This window comes from Salvelinus fontinalis, chromosome 25 (assembly GCF_029448725.1).
Source record: "Salvelinus fontinalis isolate EN_2023a chromosome 25, ASM2944872v1, whole genome shotgun sequence".
Taxonomy (NCBI): Eukaryota; Metazoa; Chordata; class Actinopteri; order Salmoniformes; family Salmonidae; genus Salvelinus; species Salvelinus fontinalis.
In genome coordinates this window covers 14,455,634-14,478,656 of record NC_074689.1, presented here as the reverse complement: position 1 = coordinate 14,478,656, position 23,023 = coordinate 14,455,634, and the positions used below count along the sequence as shown (strand labels likewise).

The 23,023-nt window shown below is 42.0% G+C and overlaps 1 protein-coding gene across 1 annotated transcript; it reads right to left on the bottom strand.

The window, feature by feature from the left end:
- Nucleotides 1-3,097: 3,097 nt before the first annotated feature.
- snx16 (sorting nexin 16) lies at nucleotides 3,098-22,325 on the bottom strand. The gene is made up of 8 exons (XM_055881340.1): nucleotides 22,173-22,325; nucleotides 20,354-20,996; nucleotides 17,916-18,002; nucleotides 13,507-13,655; nucleotides 12,947-13,016; nucleotides 11,794-11,930; nucleotides 11,563-11,694; nucleotides 3,098-6,720 (listed from the first exon to the last, which is right to left on the bottom strand). The coding sequence occupies exons 2-8, from the start codon at nucleotides 20,813-20,815 to the stop codon at nucleotides 6,603-6,605; spliced, it is 1,155 nt and encodes a 384-aa protein (XP_055737315.1). The 5' UTR covers nucleotides 20,816-20,996; nucleotides 22,173-22,325; the 3' UTR covers nucleotides 3,098-6,602.
- Nucleotides 22,326-23,023: the final 698 nt, after the last annotated feature.

The window sequence follows — 23,023 nt, the reverse complement described above, 5'->3', positions numbered from 1 at the left end:
GGGCAGAAAGCAGACACTTCTCATTTGTCTAATAGTCTGACTACTTCAACAAAGGGCTGTTTGAAGTGAGCATGGACCAGTAGAAAATGACTACAGGTTCACTGAACATGAACCTTTCAGAGGGCACTGGTGGTCACGGAGGTCTACGGATAATAAATCCTTTACTTTAATGATGTTTACTATAGAGTAGACCACTAGGCTGTGTGTCCCAAATGACACCCTATTCCAGTATTTGGTGCACTACTTTTGACCAGAGCCTATATAGGGAATACTAGGGTGCCATTTGGTACACAATCAATCAATCAAATGTATTTTAAAGCTCATTTTACATCAGCTGTAACAAAGTCCTTTATAGTTATATCCAACCTAAAATCCCAAAGAGCAAGCAATGTAGATGCAAAAAACAGTGGCTAGGAAAAACTCCCTAGAAGGCAGGAACCTAGAAATCATTAGACTGTGGCTTCACATTTTATTTCAATACACCTCTTTATACCTCTGACGTTGATTCAAACATAACATTTTGCTATCAAGATTGAAACAAGGTCAAATAAAATATGTAATCTAATCTAAATTTCAACATCATTTCAAACCACCCAATCATATATACATTTCAATGTGGAATTTTCAACGCAATTTCAACGTATACATAGTTCTGATGATTATGTTGAAATTAGATTGATGTAACAACCTGTTACTCAGGTAAAGTCAATGTTTAAGGTAAAGTTTTACTCATTTCAACGTTTACAACGCTTGTTGAAATTAGATGAAAACAGAACTGGTTGATGACTTTTTTCAAATCCAATGTATTTTCCACGTTGATTCCATGTCACAATAGGTTGACAAATAACATTGATTCATTCAACCAGTGTGTGCCCAGTGAGGAGGCCTGTGTCTTGTGATCGTAGTCTACTGTACGTGTAGGTATGTACGGCAAGACCAAATCAGAGAGGGAGGTAGGAGCAAGTCCATGCTTTCTAAGCCTAGTGTATTGATGTTTCCTACTGATCTTTGTTCAAATCGAAATAGAAAAAAATCAGTGCCGACAAAGAGGTACTGTGTAACTGTGTACATAGCTATTGAAGATGATTTGGTCTGACGTTTCCGAGTAACTTAGGCATGTCTTAAAACCTATCTGGAAATGATTCTACTTAGCCTTGGTTGCCCTCACTAGGTGAAAGCCTATGACAGAGGCTGTATTCTACTATAGGAAGAACAGCTGTAGGCGGTATTTGGTGCAGTATTTTGATTCAGTATTTTGTGCATGAAACATGCTGCTGTCTCCCCCTAGTGACACACTGCGCTATAAAGAATGTACACACACACACATGCGCAATTTTACATTGATTATTTAGGTGACATATTCATTGTGTAGGAATCGGATACATGATGCTGATCCAGACCTATAGAAGACAACAAGATATTAACCCTCAACCAGACAGGTATACTACAAAGCAGGATCAAGAAGTTAGCCAGCTAACTTGCCCATTTCAAGCTTATCTTTCTTCAAAATTAAAAGTTATTTCGGGATATTTAGACATGGTCTAATTGACTCAACAACGAAAAACACATATGTAAGTTTAGCTTTCTAAATGAACAAGATTTGTTTATTTTTTCTGGTTGTTTATCAAAGTTAGTTGGCTAACTCATTGAACCTACTTTGTAGTATACCAGAAAGTATTCATACCCCTTGACCTTTTCCACACTTTGTTGTGTTACATCCTGAATTCAAAAATATATATTTTTTTCTTCTCAACCATCTACACACAATAGCCCATAATGACAAAGTGAAAAAGAGCATTGCACACCTGGATTGTACAATATTTGCATTATTCTTTATAAAATTAGTCAAGCTCTGTCAAGTTAGTTGTTGATCATTGCTAGACAGCCATTTTCAAGTCTTGTCATGGATTTTCAAGCTAATTTAAGTCAAAACTGTTACTCGGCCACTCAGGAACATTCAATGTCATTTTGGTAAGCAACGCCAGTGTATATTTGGCCTTGTGATTTAGGTTATTGTCTTGCTGAAAGGTTAATATGTCTGCCAGTGCCTGTTGGAAAGCAGACTAAAAAAAGGTTTTCCTCTTGGATTTCACCTGTGCTTAGCTCTATAACATACATTTTTATTCACTAGTCCTAGCTGATGAGAATCATACCCATAACATGATGCAGCCACCACCATGCCTGAAAATATAAAGTGTGGTACTCAGTCAGGTGTTGTGTTGGATTTTCCCCAAACATAATGCTTTGTATTCAGGACATGAAGTAAAAAAAATTGCCACATTTTTAGCAGTTTTACTTTAATGCCGTTAAATGCAAAACAGGATTCATGTTTTCAAATATTTTTTATTCTGTACAGGCTTCCTTCTTTTCACTCTCATTTAGATTAGTATTGTGGAGTAACTACAATGTTACTCAGTTTTCTCCTGTCACAGCCATTAAACACCAACTGTTTTAAAGTCACCATTGGCCTCATGGTGAAATCTCTGAGCGGTTTCCTTCCTCTCCGGGCAACTGAGTAAGGAAGGACGTCTGTATCTTTGTAGTGACTGTGTGTAATGACACACCATCCAAAATGTCATTAATAAATCAATGTCTGCTTTTTAATTTTTACCTATCTACCAATAGGTGCCCTTCTTTGCGAGGCATTAGAAATCCTCCCTGGTCTTAGTGGTTGAATCTGTGTTTGAAATTCACTGCTCGACTGAGGGACCTTAAAGATAATTGTGTGTGTGGGGTACAGAGATGAGGTAGTCAATCAAAAATCATGTTAAACACTAGTATTTCAGTGTCCATGCAACTTGTGACTTGTTAAGCACATTTTTACTCAATGTATTTAGGCATGCCATAACAAAAGGTTTGAAAACGGATTGACTCAAGACATTTCAGTTTTCATTTGTAATAAAACATTTCTAAAAACCTAATTCCACTTTGACATTATGGGGTATTGTGTGTAGGCCAGTGACACAAAATCTAAAGTGAAATCAATTTTAAATCTTGGCTGTAACACAGCATGTGGAAAATGTCAAAGGGTGAGAATACTTTCTGAAGGAACACGCTGACATACATAGTATACAGAGATGAGGAAGAACTGGTTAAATATGTTTCATGTTTTTCATTGAAAAATATTTATTGTCTTTTGAAAAGGTCATGAAAGGATCATGGCTGCATAAAGACAAGTCATTGTTCTGAACAGAACCCAACTAACAGCTACTGCCCAGTTTAGAAAAAACAAAACCCACATGTCATTTGACCATTTATCCCAGATAAACTGTATGCATAAAATCCCCAAAACATGTATATCACCAAATGATCACTAAAAGAGAATCGAAGGATTAAGTAGTTGTCCACAAACAGCTATGTATTGGAAAATGCTTGACTTTAAAGTAATTATGAGGTTTGATCCAACCTGTCTAACAAACACATTTGTGGGTGAACTATTCCTTTAAGCAAACAAAATTATTCCGACAACAAATCGCATTGATTTTAATAACATAGTTGTTACATACCAACCACAGTTCATACTTGATTTTGTCCACACGTGTTCAACTTTAACGTGACACTAAAACTAGTTGAAAACAAAAGGAAATGTAATTTTAAACCTCTTTCCATCAAAATAATTCTATGATCTTTTTTCTCTCTTTACATTTCACACTAAAATCTATGGAGCTAAAAGTGGACTAGAGCAATATCAAAAGCAAGTGGCAGAAACTCAAGGCACTTCAATGAGTTTTAGAGGGACTACACATATGTGGGATGAACATTAAGCCAACATCAACCACAAGTAATATGGAAAGCTATGCAGTGTGTATGAAAAAAACAGAAAAGGCACTCTGCTTCAAATAAGCTGCTATAAAATGGAGGCTATGCTAACCAAGCTAGCAACATGCTCCTATGTCATACAGTACATACATAAAGTGCATCATACAGCCACTACTGGCCAAGTAACAAACATAAACTCTGCAATAGAGATAGGAGCTAAAGCTGTCTGTGAAAGCTCTTAGCTCATAACAAGAAACAAACACACCAAAATGTGACATTTTGAGAAATGGTATACTCACAGTCCATTGTACTATACACACAGTGCACAAAACATTAAGAACACCGGCTCTTTCCATGACGTACTGTCCAGGTGAATCCAGGTGAAAGCTATGATCCCTTATTGATGACACCTGTTAAATCCACTTAAAATCAGTGTAGCTGAAGAGAGGAGACCGGTTAAAGAAGGATTTTTAAGCCCAGAGACATGGATTGTGTGTGCACCATTCATGGAGGTGAATGGGTAAGACAAAATATTTAAATGCCTTTGAACGGGGTATGGTAGTAGGTGCCAGGCACACTGGTTTGTGTCAAGAACAGCAACGTTGCTGGGTTTTTCCACACTGTGTATCAAGAATGGTCCACCACTTAAAGGACATTAAGCCAACTTGACAACTGTGGGAAGCATTGGAGTCAGCATCCTTGTGGAACGCTTTCGACACCTTGTAGAGTCCATGCCCCAACAAATTGAGGCTGTTCCGAGGGCAAAAAGGGGTGCAACTCAATATTAGGAAGGTGTTCTTAATAGTTTTGTCCACTCAGTGTATACATTGTACTGTATTGAGCATTGCTTTTTGGGATGTTTGTGTACACTCAACAATGTCAACTAGTGCTCAGATTATGGCTTATCGTGATTTTGAGTGTGGTCAATATATTCTCTCTCGCAAGCATTCACAAAGACAAAGTGACATTCACAAGGGAGCCGGAACCATAGAATGGAATCCCTAATTCTAGTTCTAGGATTGGAATAGCCGTAGTTCACAGGCAGTGATGAGGTCAGTGATAGTGGTCTGGTAAGTTTGAGGAAACCGATTCCATGCAGACAGGGGTTATTCTGCTCAACGTTGATATATTCATGATTCCATCCACCAATCACATCAGCATGTATCAGTGGACAAAAGATAAATGTTTTGTCCTTTTGAACGTGAATAGCAGAGCAATATACATATACAGTATCTCTTTATGACTCTGGCATGTAGCATTCAGCTACATTTGTCTGTTTTCAATGGGTTTCTTCTGCTAATGTATTTAGGCAAAATACATTTCTTAGTGTAGAAATTAGGTTAATACGGGCATAAAATGTGATTTCATGGAATGTGGGACTGACATGATAAACAAGGTGTCTGAACGCTAAGGATGTCAATGCTCTCTCCAACGGGGCCCGTAGACTGATATGTTAAGGTTCACTCTGTGTTTAGACCTTCACAGAGATGACGAGGTTTAGTAGTGCAGGCAACACATGACAAATCAACAAAATGTCAGTTCAACAATGTATAGGATCAAAAATCTAAACTATCACAGAACCAAAATAACACAACATGTATTTGATGTACCACCCCCACAAATACTTTCTAATCCTACTTTTGTTGAAGATACTGTATGCCAGATGGGCAGTATAATGCAATGAGATGTGACTACAAGGACAATATTAGTAGACAAGCTAGAAGACATATGAGCTCTATCATTCTCCAAATATCTGCCAACCACCCCATAACAGCCTTGACCTTTATAATAACAGGAAATGACATGTTAATCCCCGCCATCTCGAACACATCATCGACCGCCAGAATATTCCCATGCGCCAGTCCTTGTCCAGTCATCTGTGGCCATACCTGCTATAGCCACAGGGTGGTGCTGATGCAGAGGTGCTGTGGTAGTTATGTGAGGTTCCATTTCTCGGTCTATGGATTTTCATATGGTTCATCATATTGCAAGACCCAATTATCCAATCGGCTTTAAGGTGGTGTTGGAGTCCCTCTCCAGGTTTTTGGTTGTGTCTGAAAAGGCACCCTACCGGCTATTTAGTGCACTACTTTTGACCAGGACCCATATGGCTCTGTTCTATATAGGGTGTCATTTCAGACACATCCACTCTTTGGCTGGGAGACCACAGGATCTGGGGGCTCTGGAAGCCTGTTTCGTACAGATAAGGTGTGGAACCAACTAACCCCAAGAACTAAACTAATAAGCTACAGTACTAGCTACAGTTACCAGTTCATTAGATGTATGCATTCCTCCTACGTGGTCTGATTGCACCATTCTGAGGTGGATGTATTGTCTTCAAGCTTTGATTAGCAAATTGACTAGGTCAATCTGAGGACTGCCCTCAGTTAAGAAAAAAAAATAAGTTTGTTTCATAGTAAAGTGTCCCTGCAGGTGTATGCAAGGTCCCTCAATTACTCGATCCACAACTTCATGGGGACAAATCAACCATTGAAGGAGTGTTACGGGATAAAGTGTCCCTACTCTGCTCCTGTCAGTATCCTTGAGTCCAGTCAGATTAACTGGCAGCTGGGAAGACCTGGGGGTGTTACTGAATAAAGTGCCCCCACCCAATTCATATTCTCTCTGTAAAACAGTGGCCAGGGTCTGTGGAAGTCTAAATGAGCAGCAAGGCAGGTGGTTGATCAACTATCCTGCCAACAAACTAAACGATGTTGGAGGGGATCACGTCCAAACCCTCAGAATGGTTTCAGTCCCAAGATCCTTGAGTAACAGTGATCACAGTCATGAAGGAGGGAGGGAGGGGGGTGCATTGAGGGAAGAGCAGAGTTGTCCCAGGTGGCTCAGTGCTCCAGCCGAGCGTCACACACCTGGGTTACCTCGATAACAGGCGGAGAGCTGCCTGTGGCAGGCCCACACCAACACCCTGAGAGACGCAGAGACTGGTGGGCCTCACACTTCCTGGAGAGACAGAGAGAGGGGAACATTTAAAAGATAGAAAAGGTGACATGAATAGATGGACCAGTGTAGGTCGAGAGAAGAGGGGATGAACATTTCAACAAACATATCTCACTGATAAAAGACAGTGGTAACACATTGAGACACACCAGACTAAGTACCGAGACCATCACTGCACATGTGAAAAGAACTATAAGTAAATACTCTGGGGTAAAGATGCACATGGTGGCCCACAGGTCAGTCAGAAGACATGGACAATGGTACTAGACACCATTATCATGATACCATATGATGTGAACTATTCAGCACCTCCAACTACTGCACTCTAGCTCAGATAGGGGCTGCACAGCTGTGTAACATGGAGGGAAAAACACAAAGGAAGGATATGGTCAAGGTCATTCAACTAAGACAGAAACCACCCTGCTGTTGCCACCAATCCATCTACTGCATGTCCACATTGTTTGGCTCTGCAATTAACCATACACACAGCCCTTTAGACCAGGGATCATCAACTATACTGAACAAAAATATAAATGCAACAATTTCAAAGGTTTTACATTTAAGTCATTTAGCAGACGCTCTTATCCAGAGCGACTTACAAATTGGTGCATTCACCTTATGATATCCAGTGGAGCAACCACTTTACAATAGTGCATCTAAATCTTTTTTGGGGGGGGGGGGGTTAGAAGGATTACTTTATCCTTTTACTGAGTTATAGTTCCTAATTGGAAATCAGTCAATTGAAATAAATAAATTAGGCCCTAATCTATGGATTTCACATGACTGGGAATACAGATATGCATCTGTTGGTGACAGATACCTCAAATAAAAAGGTTGGGTCGTGGATCAGAAAACCAGTCAGTATCTGGTGTGACCACCAACATGCAGCGCGACACATCTCCTTCACATAGAGTTAATCAGGCTGTTGATTGTGGCCTGTGGAATGTTGTCCCACTCCTCAATGGCGGTGTGAAGTTGCTGGATATTGGCGACAACTTGAACACGCTGTGGTACACATCGATCCAGAGCATTCCAAACATGCTCAATGGGTGACATGTCTGGTGAATATGCAGGCCATGGAAGAACTGGGACATTTTCAGCTTCCAGGAATTGTGTACAGATCCTTGCGACATGGGGCCGTGCATTATCATGCTGAAACATGAGGTGATGGCGGTGGATGAATGGTACAACAATGGGTCTCAGGATCTCGTCACGGCATCTCTGTGCATTCAAATTGCCATCGATAAAATTGCAATCGTGTTTGTTGCCTGTAACTTATGCCTGCCCATACCATAACCCCATCACCACCATGGGGCACTCCGTTCTCAACGTTGACATCAGCAAACCTCTCGCCCACACGACGCCATACACATGGTGTGGTTGTGAGGCCGGTTGGAAGTACTGACAAATTCTCTGAAATGGCTTTTGGTAGAGAAATTAACAGCTCTTATGGACGTTCCTGCAGTCAGCATGCCAATTACACATAACCTCAAAACTTGAGACATTCTGCGGCATTGTGTTGTGTGACAAAACTGCACCTTTTAGAGTGGCCTTTTGTCCCCAGCACAAGGTGCACCCTTGTAATGATCATGCTGTTAAATCAGATTCTTGATATGCCACATCTGTCAGGTGGATGGATTATCTTGGCAAAGGTTAAATGCACACTAACAGGGATGTAAACTAATTTGTGCACAACATTTGAGTGAAGTAAGCTTTTTGTGCGTATAGAAAATTGCTGGGAGCTTATTTCGGCTGATGAAACGCGGGACCAACACGTTTATATTTTTGTTCAGTGTAGATTTAGCCACGGGCCAATTTCTTATTGAGCAGATGGTCAAGGGGCTGAAACATAATTACAAATCATTCGTAGACTGCAAATTGACCGCAAGAAACCCAAACATATATAATATTTGACTAAAACAATCATTTCAATCCTTGCTTACATTTGTATATGATCACATATATAGTACAAGTCAAAAGTTTGGACACACCTGCTCAGTCAAGTTTTTTTTTTTTTTTTTTTTTTTTTTTTTTACTATTTTCTACATTGTAGAATAATAGTGAACACATCAAAACTTTGAAATAACACATTTGGAATCATGTAGTAACAACAACAAAAAAAAAGTGTTAAACAAATCAAAATATATTTTAGCTTCAAAGTAGCCACCCTGCATTGATGACAGCTTGAACACTCTTGGCATTCTCTCAACCAGCTTCACCTGGAATGCGTTTCCAACAGTCTTGAAGGAGTTTCCACATATGCTGAGCACTTGTTGGCTGCTTTTCCTTCACTCTGTGGTCCAACTCATCCCAAACCATCTCAATTGGGTTGAGGTCAGGTGATTGTGGAGGCCAGGTCATCTGATCCCTCTCCTTCTTGGTCAAATAGCCCTTACACAGCCTGGAGATGTGTTGGTCCATTGTCTTGCTGAAAAACACATTATAGTCCCACTAAGCACAAATCAGATGGGATGGCGTATCGCTGCAGAATACTGTGGTAGCCAGGCTGGTAGCCAAGTGTGCCTTGAATTCTAAATAAAAATCACAGAAAGTGTCACCAGCAAAGCACCCTCACACCTCTTCCATGCTTCACGGTGGGAACCACACAAGCAGAGATCTTCCGTTCACCTACTCTGCGTCTCATAAAGACAAAGCGGTTGGAACCAAAATTCTCAAATTTGGACTCATCAGACCTAAGGACAGATTTCCACTAATGTCCATTGATCGTGTTTCTTGGCCCAAGCAAGTCTCTTTTTCTTATTGGTGTCCTTTAGTAGTGGTTTCTTCGCAGCAATTTAACCATGAAGGCCTGATTCACGCAGTCTCCTCTGAACAGTTAATTTTGAGATGTGTTTGTTACTTTAACTCAGTGAAGCATTTATTTGAGCTGCAATTTCTGAGGTTGGTAACTAATTAACTTATCCTCTGCAGCAGAGGTAACTCTGCGTCTTCCTTTCCTGTGGCGGTCCTCATGAGAGACAGTTTCATCATAGCACTTAATGGTTTTTGCGACTGCACAAAGTTCTTGAAATTTTCCAGATTGACTGACCTTCATGTATTAAAGTAATGATGGACTGTCATTTCTCTTTGCTTATTTGAGCTGTTCTTGCCATAATATGGACTTGGTCTTTTACCAAATAGGGTTATCTTCTGTATACCACCCCCTACCTTGTCCTAAACCGATTGGCTCCAACACATTAAGGAAAGAAATTCCACAAATTAACTTTTAACAAGGCACACCTGTTAATTGAAATGCATTCCAGGTGACTACTGTTACGACCCTCTCACTCTGTCTGCCGTATTCTCTTTTTGTTCTTGTTTCCTTATTAGGATGTCGGTGGGCGGAGTTGGGAGGGTCGTCAGCTACACGGGAAACACCTGGGCCCGCTGTGTCATAGGATAAATACACCACTTCCCCATTCATGGAGGAGACTTTCTCCATGCAGACACCTTTATAGTTTTTGATGTGTATCTTGGTGGTTTTTGGTTGTTTGCTTTGGCACCTTTCATCACCCCGCATTATCACATTCATGCATGCTAAACACTCATTTACATTACTGATTACACACACCATTGTATATAGTACTTAGTTTACTTTATTTAATAAATATATGTTTTGTTATTCCTTATCTCCACGTTGTCTCCCTTTTTGTTACGGGCTTTGAGCCGGTTCGTGAGACTACCTCAAGAAGCTGGTTGAGAGAATGCCAGAGTGTGCAAAGCTGTCATCAAGGCAAAGGGTGGCTACTTTGAAGAATCTCAAATATATTTAGATTTGTTTAACACTTTTTTGGTTACGACATGATTACATATTTGTTTTTTCATAGTTTTGATGTCTTCACTATTATTCTACAATGTAAAAAATGGTAAAAATAAAGAAACCCTGGAATGTCCAAACTTTTGACTGGTACTGTATCTCTCTATTATGCGTAGGAATACTATGGAACAGATTTCTCAATTTAAAATCACATGGAGCTGATTTGCTGGTGTTTTTAGTCTTATGTCCAATAATTAAAAATAAAACGGGGGGGGGGGGGGGGGGGCAAAGAAAATCACTCACAGGCCAAAATTGGTAAAGTATTTATATGGTTCAAGGCCCATTCCTGTCTGAGGTTTAATGTTAAATCAACTAAATAAAATGTCCAGTCTGGTCTGTAATCAATATCGCTAATCCGATTAGCCGACTGAGGCAGCCACCCGATGTCTTTCCTTTCCCAACCACTACACACAGCTCTGTCGGTGCTGCAATCGTCAAGGCTTTGTCATTTTTCATTGGACAACTATTGAGGAAACACACTATGGCTTGATATGACATATATAGGTTAATAGTTGATATTTTGCAATGCAGCTAGCTACCTTCACTACTTCACTAGCATTAGGAAAATTAAGTTAGGAGGGTGGGGGTTGCTGTTTTCAAAGGCTTTCAAGGTCATTTCGGTTTTTGAAAGTGAATGCTCTGGGGGAGGGGATACAGTAGTATCAGCTAACGGCAGTTGAAGTTCAAGTCACGAGCACAGTTCTCTTTGAGGAGATTGATTGTGATGGCCACTGCTATAACAGGTGGCATGATGCCAGCTGGTCTTCAGGAAGAGGGGTTGATCATTTGAAAAGACAGCTAACTGAATGAAGGGAGTTTGAGCATTATACAAAAGGGCTTCTCGATGCGAGTGTGCGTGTAGTGCAGTGAAAAATCAGTTATGAGTAAGAAAACCACGGAACCCCATCAGGCCTTGGTTGTGAATAGTGTTTTGAATAATTAAATCGAGGCAATGTTAACTTACGGGTTAGAGTGAAACCTTGGATTGTGTGTGTGTGTGTGTGTGTGTGTGTGTGTGTGTGTCTTACCCGTTCTCCTCTGACATAATGTCCTGGTCTGCCTCGGCGGTAGATGACTCCACGTCTCCATCTGCGTCTACGCTGCTATCACTGCCCTGAGCTGACAACCCACTCTGGCTCTCTGGGGTCAGAGACTCCCCGCTGTAACGCGTGCACACACACAAAATCTGTTACACACCCTAGAAACACAAGCCATGTAACACAATTGCAGTAAACCTGTGTGTGTCTGTTGTTCAGTACTTGAGGCGCTTCTCCAGAAGGTGGATGTGATGGTCCTTCTCCTCCAGTCTCTTCTTGAGGGAACTGATCTCTCTCTGCTTCTCAACCATCTCTTTCTGCAGACGATAGTTACTCTCCTCCAGAGTCTCACAGAATGCCTGTTAGGGGGGTGGGGGGGGCGAGAGAGACAGACACTGAGTTATGAAAACTTGACAGGACAACAACTGACATGGGGGGAAAAAACAAGTTGGGTAAGTTGAGCCAAAGGAATAGTTGTTTCTAGGAAACCATACACAAAATGTATAATTTGACCAAATATTTAGGAAGAGGTCATCATTTCATGGAGTCTGTGAAGGAAGAAACCACATGGAAAAAGTGGTAAGCAAGTTAGGTCCAAAATACTGATTTCCATCAAGTCAAATGAATCTATTGTGTTAGAGGTTTCATGATGCTAAGTAGATCATTTTAAGATTGTTCTATACATCAGTGGGGGGGGGGGGGTCTCTATAAAATACAATATGAGGTACTTAACCCAGCATACAAGTTATCCATCCTTGTAGCTGTGTGGGCAAATATAGTTTAAATGTTTGCCTTGGGGTAATTTGGGCCAATGGTTGAGCCAGTTGCAAGTTGAGCAAATGGAAGTGTTTTCTTCCCAGGCGTAATTCAAGGCATTATCGCTGGGATATGAGGTAACACCAGGGCCTAAGGGTTTAAGTGTTTAAATGCTTTAAATTATTGAAAGACAAAAAAGCAATTGTGATTGTGTTAAGGAAATAAAGATAGACATGGTTTTAAAAAGGTAGGGGTAATAGTTCATTCAGTACAGAAATGTGTAGGAGGCTTAACTAACCCCACTCTCCCCTAGTGGAGCACGTAGAGGAGAGGAAGCCAAATCCTAATCCACTACTAACCAAAGACTGTAAAAGCTATTCTAATGACAGTTATGCTAATGGTTGTATATACTAATTAGATGTGGCGCTGGCATCGGAGGCTCATTCCAGACAGAGAACAACAAAGCCTGTCCCAGATTACTCTCAGGATTATGGGTCACAGAAACAAACACTGCAGAAACTGGATTGAACTGGTCTCGTTTGGGTCTACGTGACTTCTCAATAGGCTTTTGTGAAAGTCTACCTCAAGTTGCATGCTGGTAACAGAAGATCAGTCTTACCCGGCTCTCCTCCAGACTGTCAAAAGGACCTGGTGGATCATCTAAACACAGGAACTCTCGCACTGCTATGCTGTTAAAGAGACAAGGAAAGACAAAGAGTTTTAATAACCAACAGGAACGTATCTTTCCATACCAACCATACCAACCAACCTCAGGGTACCCACACACAATCCCCCAAAAGACAGTGTATCTATGATGGATTGGGTATTGGTTTTGCTGTCCATGTCACCAGTATTGGCGCCAAGGAAACGATACACGGTATCAGAAAAGGGTTGTATTACAATGGAAAATAGTTACTGTGTAATGTATGCTTTTAACCTTGACTACATAACTCTAATATATCCTAATTAAAGTGTGTGGGGATACATTCAGCTGGTTCCACAGACATTCATTGTTGTTGGCCAGGTGCAAAGTCTGTCTCAGGTCATGGGCAACCAGTAAGCCCATCAGTAAACTTAAGGCTGTGTGTGTGTGTGTGTGAGTGGAACCTCAAAGCACTTGAGGTTTGCACTGCATGATGAGGCATGTTCACGCAGACACGCACGCAGAGACGCACGCACCAGTTGGCAACGTCTTTGTGTGCCACCAGGTTCTGTAGGAAGGCCTGCAGGCCCAGCTGTCTGTCCTCTAGGAAGTCAGAGTTGTAGTTGTCTTTGAACCAGCGCTTTGGAGGCAGAGACAGTCTGAACCCTGGGAACATCTCCTTCAGCTGAAACTCACACACAGATACAGGTTGGGCAGGGTAAAAGCAACACTCATAGACACACGGCATCTAAAAACACACCCAGTACACACACCGTACAAAACATACAAGGAAAAGAGAGACGAAGAAGCACGGGCCAATTATCGCAATAACATCACCAACACACCCTGAACAAATGTAACATCACATGGTTTGTTATGACCAGGAAAACCAAACAAGGCCTGTTTGCTCAACAGGGACGGGAGGGGCTTGAGTTATTGATCTTTCAAAAACATATCCATGTCAACTCTGGTAAAACTCTTCAAACTATTTTCCCAAATTCTGGTTTACAAGTACAGCCCATCCAGCCCAGTGTTCATCCCGTTAGGCCAGTGCCCTTATTCACAAATCAGAGGAGTGCTGATCTTGGATCTGTTTTCAAATACATATATTTAAAATCATAAATAAGCTTGATCCTAGATCAGCACTCTTACTTTGAGTCTTTGTGAATAGGTGTCTCCTCTAAAGAAAGATAGAGAGAGAGACCACAGGAATGGCTGTGCAGCCTGTCCACAGCCTCTGTGTGTCTGATGGAGGGTGTGGCCTTTTCCTATCCCACCCCAGGCTACTGTGTCTAGAAGCAAAACAGGATTTGTAGGCGTATAGTCGGCATTTAGCCTTCTGTAGTCTGTGTGCTATTACTAGAAATATTTCTAACAGAAAAATGTAGTAGCCCATCGAAGGGCATTGTGCTTACTTGAAAGGATAGACTAGATTTAAGAAAAGAGTTGACGATTTGGACGTCACATGAAGCACTTCAGCTGTAAGACTTTTATGAAGTGAATGATTATTACACCTAATCCACATAGTTTTTCTCCCCTTGTCTATCTCTGACATGTCCCGCTAGGAGTTGGCTTCCTGTGACTGGCTAGACAAAGGTACTGCTGCTGTTGTTGTTTGTGGAACACTGGCTCTTTGTGTGCTGTATTACTCTCCAACACAACAGAGCTACTCCCACAGTACTGATGATTACAGACGTCTCACCCACAGTACTGTTGCCTAAAGACGGTCTCACCCACAGTACTGATGATTACAGACGGTCTCTCCCACAGTACTGATGATTACAGACGGTCTCTCCCACAGTACTGATGATTACAGACGGTCTCTCCCACAGTACTGATGATTACAGACGGTCTCTCCCACAGTACTGATGATTACAGACGGTCTCTCCCACAGTTCTGATGATTACAGACGGTCTCTCCCACAGTACAGATGCCTAAAGACGGTCTCACCCACAGTACTGATGATTACAGACGGTCTCTCCCACAGTACTGCTGATTACAGACGGTCTCTCCCACAGTTCTGATGATTACAGACGGTCTCTCCCACAGTACTGATGCCTAAAGACGGTCTCACCCACAGTACTGATGCCTAAAGACGGTCTCACCCACAGTACTGATGATTACAGACGGTCTCTCCCACAGTACTGATGATTACAGACGGTCTCTCCCACAGTACTGATGATTACAGACGGTCTCTCCCACAGTACTGATGATTACAGACGGTCTCTCCCACAGTTCTGATGATTACAGACGGTCTCTCCCACAGTACTGCTGATTACAGACGGTCTCTCCCACAGTTCTGATGATTACAGACGGTCTCTCCCACAGTTCTGATGATTACAGACGGTCTCTCCCACAGTTCTGATGATTACAGACGGTCTCTCCCACAGTTCTGATGATTACAGACGGTCTCTCCCACAGTTCTGATGATTACAGACGGTCTCTCCCACAGTACTGATGATTACAGACGGTCTCTCCCACAGTACTGATGATTACAGACGGTCTCTCCCACAGTACTGATGATTACAGACGGTCTCTCCCACAGTACTGATGATTACAGACGGTCTCTCCCACAGTTCTGATGATTACAGACGGTCTCTCCCACAGTACTGATGATTACAGACGGTCTCTCCCACAGTACTGATGATTACAGACGGTCTCTCCCACAGTACTGATGATTACAGACGGTCTCTCCCACAGTACTGATGATTACAGACGGTCTCTCCCACAGTTCTGATGATTACAGACGGTCTCTCCCACAGTACTGATGATTACAGACGGTCTCTCCCACAGTACTGATGATTACAGACGGTCTCTCCCACAGTACTGATGATTACAGACGGTCTCTCCCACAGTACTGATGATTACAGACGGTCTCTCCCACAGTACTGATGATTACAGACGGTCTCTCCCACAGTCGTCAGATGGTGCTGCTTTACGGGCTCCTGACCAATTCTGCTATTTTGTAGATATTGTCTTGGACATAATTTCCTACCACCGAACACACCCTCCGGACATTAGAACAGCGATCACTAAACTCAATTTGGATGACAATTTCTACTTCAACGAGTTAGCAGCGCTGGACGCAGTGTTGTCATGATACCAAAATGTTTACTTCGATACCAGGTTTAGTATCATTAATTAATAAAACAATCAATTTCAATTAGTTTTTTAACCAATCTAGCTACATAAGAACATAATAGTAATCATTTATTTGAATGGTAAATCTCTATTGATAAACTGGGCAAATCAGGATATAGCCTATTCACAATACAGGTGAACGCATGTGTGACCCACCACCAGGATTCAGTCCTATGCAGCAAAAATTTGAAATAGTATTTTTTTTACATTGGATTAAAGTAGAGACTCAGAGCTAGAAAACAGTATTTCAAACACTACAGTTGAGGAACAATGGGAAAGTAATTCTGCTTTGAAAGTTGATAAACTTGTAACCCCACTTTTGAGAAAATGGCCCTTGAATGTTTTGGTACACCTACTAAGGAGCTTTTGTCTACATCTTAAGACTTTTCCCTACCCATCTCTTTAAAGGATTCACATGTGAGGGCATGTGCTAAACAGAATAAGGTAGTGAAGTAAACAATAAAATATTTCAAGACTAAAAGTGGTAAAACACACACTATATAAAATATCATCTAAATCTATTTGTTAAATGCACAGAAGGTAGAAACGGTACAGTTCACACTGACAGTGGCGTGTGCAGAAAGTAGCAACAAATTACTTCTGCTTTTTTTGCCGACGTTTACTGACACCGGCCATATTCAACAGGTCTTGAGCACTCGGAAATTCATTATTCTGTGCTCTGGTATACTCAGACTAGAGTGCTCTGAAATCGGAGTAGATAGCCAGAGCGAATTTACGAAAGCACCCGAATGTCCATTGAGAACGCACAACAATGATACCTTTTAGCTAAGCTAAGAATGACGGGAATAATCAAGTCAATAAACCTTGGGTAGTTAGTAATTAGATTAGACTATAGTTAATCTACTGGCAAGTTTGATGTATTATTAGCCAACTAATGTTAGGTAGCTAGCTAACATACCGGTACATACTGCTGTAATGATATGCTATGTGGTTCGTAAGGACAGCATAGCTAACAAATTGTCAGCCAACATAACGTGTAAGATAACATATTTGAAAAGTCATTACTTTATTACACTGTTCAACATTTTCTTAATATTTGTCATAATTAGTTAAAGCAATGAATTTGCATCCGCTCCTGTTGTACTTCGGCTGCCTATTTTCCGCCATTTTCTTCAAAATCTGTATTATGGGTCCTAAAGTACAAAAATAGTGTCCTCTGCATGTATACTTCATATTTTGGCGAATTTAGTACGACATCAGGGAACTTTTGGTATATTAACTATATCCATACTATGACCAATAAGCATTACGAGTTAACTAAATTCAAGTCAAAGATTGTACGGTACATGCGGTTAGTATGAGTATTCAAACACATCTACTGTTTCTCCTATAGTACTGAGTATAACCCTGTCTCTCCCACAGTACTGAGTACTGTCCCTCCATGAGAGAATCTACAGCCATAAACACAGTGTCAGGGCAATTGAGCACTGGATAGGCCTAAATTATTGACAACAGTAATATGGTTTGTTACTTAAGACTATTCAGATGGGATACAGATCAGGAAAAGTGGAAACTAGGGCATGTGTGTGATGACGAAGTGTTATGTCACATGGATGAGTAGTATGCTAGCTAGCATACTACGCACCCAATGATGTCATAGACGCTAAATTAAGAAGCCATTGTGAATCATGACACTACACTGCCTTTGAGTTTAGATAGCGGCCTATTTTTGACATACAGAGGATAGTTACTCCACCCTAATGTATTCATCAGACAAACCTTTCCTCCTACGAGGCCCAGGACAGTCCCTGCGAGGAGTAACTATCCTCGAGTGAGGAAGTACCTTGTCGTTGAGTCTGGAGAAGTCAGTGTATCTTCTGAAAACCACCCAACTCTCGTTCTGAGTCTTCTTCACCAGGACCTTATAAACCTGCAGCAGGAGACCAAACACACGCACACGTTAACAGCTCACCTTTGACCTTATGATAGCAGTTATCTTATATTCAATTACAGTCATAGATGAACAATCCTTCCTTCAAAACCACAGCAGCACAGTGCGCCGGAGACTGAATCGGAACCTAACAGAGATGTATTTTCTCAATATTAGTAAAGACGTTTAGTAGAAGCTTAGTAATTCCAAGAGACAAAGACGATGTGGACGTCGGCTTGCTTTTAAAAGAGCCTACTTTCTCCCTTTCATAACCAATGTCTTAAGAAAGTCAGACGTATAGCATTTCTTCATCTCGTCTAGCTCTGACCCCGTTCAGGACTTTCAAACCACAGGCATTCAGAACACACTGTCTGCGTCACGAATGGCGCCATATTGCCTAAATAGTGCACTACTTGGGGCCTGGTCAAAAGTAGTGCACTAAATAGGGAATACATGTGCCATTTGGGATACAATCCCACGGATTTGGGGTTTTATGGAACACCTTTGATGCCAAAAGCTATTCTGAGCATGACGGCTCAGAGATAAGCATTTATAAGTCCAACTCCTTGGGTTTGGTTAGAGCGGTGTGTCTGAGTGAAAGGATAGACTGAAAAGAAGGTGTTCCAGCCAAGGCTCACAAGAACACACTGGCACTAATTTCAAATGGGTTAGCAGGAACTTGGAAGCCAGGAAAAGCCAGGAGAGGACAGTACCTACCCGACAACAGGGACACCATGCAAAAGAGAGACTAATAGGCGTAAATATAAGAGACCCTGGCATCATCATGTACGTTATGTCCACAAACTGAGGTGACGGCCCAATTGGCACCCTATTGACTATAGTGCACTATGTTTGATCAGGGCTCTGGTCAAAAGTAGTGCACTATATAGGACACCATTTTGGCGTTACACTAAGCTGTTTTGTACTTGTTGCAAATGATGCAGTCTATTTTAGATTGCGTTAAAGGAAAGCAGTGGGAATGCAGAAGCCATTTTAGGAGTGAGTTAATTACTGGAGTTGACCTTTAAATCAATGACTGAAGTCTTCAGCAGCATATTCTGATTCCTTTTAATTAAAGTGCTGCTGGAGAGTGAAATGACAACGCCTGTTTGAGTGGAAGGGGCAGTACACTGCCACTGCAGTACCAATCTGCAACTAGGCTAGATCATGAATACAACTTGAAGCCATGAGCAGCAAACACTTTATACAAAAGTGTTAGGCCTTCAATACAATTAATGTTGCAAACTATAAATGAGAGAGAAGAAGAATGTGCAACCACTCAGTTGCTTAGAATCAAATCCTTATCCTGCTGTATCATCGTCCATCTGTACTGGATGAGAGGGAAGCAGGGGGTTAACAAATGGTCATTGATGGCAGGGCTGATGTACTGAGATCATGATTTCACATTCCAACACATCCCTCAGTCGCTCCTAATAACCTCCAGCAGTTCCTACACCTCTCCTCACCTCCTGCCATGATGTTAACACTTTTGGCAGGCGGCTGGCTTTAATAATCGGTTCCTGATCCAATGGCACCTACATCTCCCTAACACTCCTAAACATCTGTCCAGACAGCAGGAACAGTACAGGGCTTCTAATCCCATCTATGTGAACAAATACAGGGGGAGAAGGCAGGCCACAGACAATCCACAGACTACCCATTGACAACAGAGTGACTATGCGTAGACTACAGACTATCCACAGCGATAATGAGCTGGATTTGGGGACACGACAGCCAGGAAACAAACAGACTAATCCTGACAGACCATGATAAATGAATGGTAATGTAGCCTAACTAAAGCCAACTGGTCATTTGTGCCACTTGGTGCTTAGCCCAGAGCCTAAAGGGATACTTCGGAATTTTGGCAATGAGTTCCGATATCTACTTCCCCAGAGTGAGATGAACTTGTGGATATGATTTTTATGTCTCTGTGTCCAGTATGAAGGAAGTTAGAGGTAGTTTCGTGAGACAATGCTAACTAGCATTAGCGCAATGACTTGAAGTCTATGCGTCTCTGCTAACATGCCAAAATCTCAAAGTATCCCTTTAAAAGTTCCAGTAATGACATTAACAACATTCCCAACAAGTCCAGGCATCAAAACAGAAAGGAAGGATATTTCAAATGACTTGCGACTTGGGAAAAAGTGGTTAAAATAAGGGCGAAATGTTTGCTGACGAGTTGAGTTTGGCATATAGCTTCCTGCTGGTCCCCGTCTTGCTGGCATGTTTGAATTGCATAGCCTGGTCCCAGATCTGTGCTATAAAGCCAACTCCTTGCATGACAATAACCATAGGCAAGACAACACAAAGATCTATGACCAAGCTACGAATTGCCTCCCTCGCTCTCTCACCGTCAACTTGGCCCTCTCCTCCATGACCTCGTAGCCCAGCACGGTGGGGGTGATGGGCCTCTCTTCCCAGGCTGAGGAACTTGGAGGTTCTGGTGGTGATTCCTGATCCATGTTCATCCGGGAGGAGGTGGAGTACTCCACCGTGGGCTCCAGCCCCAGCCCGTTCAGCCTGGCCCGGGTCACTGGGCTCTGACACTGCAACAGGGAGGGTGGAGAAGTGAAGCAGCAGCCTCTCTCTGAGCTCTGGGACCGAGGCCCTCCGACTCGATTCCCTCTCCTCCCAGGGTCACGGCCAGGGCCCAGGGTCTCATCCCCGGGGCCTCTAGTGGAGGAGGACTCAGAGCTGCTGGAGACACTGTTCAAAGATGAGGTCCTCTGAGGGCTCCGCCTGGGCTTCCCATTGGCCCCTGGCAGGGTCCTATCTCTGATGGAGACAGGTACAGGCACAAAGGGCGAGGACATCTGGCTGGGCTGTCAGTGTCCTCCCTCTGGTTGTCAGATACCCCAACTCTCCACACCCACCTCTACCGCCAAACTCTTACTCTCACAGCCTTGCAAACTGGCAGGGCAGCAGGTCAGCATAGGAGGAGCTGGTGATAAAAAGACAGGGCCAGTACTCACTCTCGCTCTAGGATCCAGCACCCTGTAAAAAAATAGAGGATACAGAAAATAAAACTGACTTATCTTCCCACCTTTTGATTGCTGATCATAAGGAAGCAGCATACATTGATCATGTTATTTAATAAAGTACTGTCCCCTGAATGAGGCCAACTATTTGCACATTGCAACCAAGAGGCACATCAATTATTGATAAAGCCAGATGTCACTTATAATTGATAGATGTGTGGATGAGTAAAATGCATATGGGGGGGGGGGGGGGGGGGGCTAGGAGAGAATGGTCCCTTGCACATTAAATAAGCTTTCATTCATCCTGGAACTGTATTGATTGTCTGGTGTCTGACAGAACTCCCTGCCAGTCAATGTCTGCATCGCAAATGACACCCTATTTCCTATATACCGCACTACTTTTGACCAGGGACCATAGGTAATGCACTACAATGGAAATAGGGTGGCATTCGGGAAACACATAATGACAGAGCACTAATTGAGCATGGTTATAGTAAGTCAGTGGAGTGTGTCTGGTATTTATAGATTAAAGACAAGGCTTAAAATACAGGTGACACAAATAAACATCCCAAATTTATTCTGTTGCTGCAGAAAATGCAGAATCAATGTCTTCCTAGCTATGTGCTGGTTTGCTTTATTCACAACAGCACACCACATAACTAGATAGCCACAGTGTGGTGTGTGTCTAACGCGTGCACACACACGTTCAGAGTTAATTTAACCTCATACGGAGCTTCATATTACAAGCCGTTGGAGTATTTTATGTTTCCACACGGAAAAGTCAGGACCCAATGTTAGTTGCAGATGTGATCTTGCCTAACCCTGTGATGTGTAATGAGCTTCTTGTTGACTGTAAAACAGAACCCATGTAGGGAGGTGAAGAGTTGTAAACATGAAAGACTCTCTCCATAATGAGGCGCCTTGGCTGAGTACTGATTGTTTAAAATGCCTAGTTTTTGTACAAGCTGGAGCAAAGGTTTCACCACTGAAAACGAGGTAGAGTTAACACCATCATTATTTAGCTAACTAACTTGCCATTTAATTCGCATAATAGCTATTCAGCAAGCTTATCACCTGGCTAGGCTAACATTAGCTAAGTTACTAGTTAGCTTCTAGCCAGTTAAAGTGTCTGCGGTAACGTTAAGCTTGATGCAACAGCACAGAAGAACGAGATCTGCATAACGTTACTCACCGCAGGATGTTCTCCCTCCATGTTCAGTTGCTTCATCATAGATGTTAACATTTCTGGTTGTTTATAGTGAAAGATATCCTACTTGCTTTTGCCAACTGTCATACGCAAGACTAGTGTACAACGCCGACAACAGTCACTCCAGGAAAAGTGGACGTCATCACGCATATGTCCTGACGCGCCAACAATCTTTGCCCAAATATATATTTTTTTGGAGGGGGGGGGGGGGGTAAAGCACATATAGGCTGCATATCTATGGCTTTGGTAAGGCATAAGAAACAGTGAATTATAATGCAAGAGAGTGTTATAAAATCATAACAAATGTGAATTGGTATGGTATTTGGGTGTACAATAGTATTTTGCACAAATAATTGAACTGAAGTGCACAAAGGACATTTCTGTTCAATCACTGCAAAACATTAGTTACTTATGTTTCCTTAACAAAGCAATGAACACTGATGGAAATTGGTGAACGCACTGTTGGATTTAATAACCCTTCAGGAAACCCTCTTACCTAATAAAGTTGGGGCCAGAAGGTAGGCTGAAGGCTGCACAGACAGCACAGCAGTCTGACTGACCAATGTCTATGACAGTCATTGCCTGCCCTACTGTGTATGTAACAGGCCTCTCTCAATTTATCTGGGCCTACTACTCCGCCTGTGACCTGATTTTGACTAAGCAATTTTTTCAGGGCATTCAAATTAGCAGATGCAAGAAAGCATCTCAAAAAAGGACTCCCACCCTGGAGCACAAAAAAAATCACATTTAAAATGTTGTCGTTGTTAAATGTAAAAGTAGTGAACATATGCATGGAGACATTTTTACATAGTTGAATTTCAACACCAAACGTGAAA

Bases quoted from the DNA above. Each gene is read 5' to 3' on its own strand.
- snx16 (XM_055881340.1), bottom strand. From the start codon at position 20,815: ATGTCCTCGCCCTTTGTGCCTGTACCTGTCTCCATCAGAGATAGGACC. The intron at 18,003-20,353 runs GTGAGAGAGCGA...CTCCTGCTGCAG, and splicing joins AGGAGAGGGCCAAGTTGACG to GTTTATAAGGTCCTGGTGAA. The intron at 13,656-17,915 runs GTACTTCCTCAC...TGTGAGTTTCAG, and splicing joins TCTCCAGACTCAACGACAAG to CTGAAGGAGATGTTCCCAGG.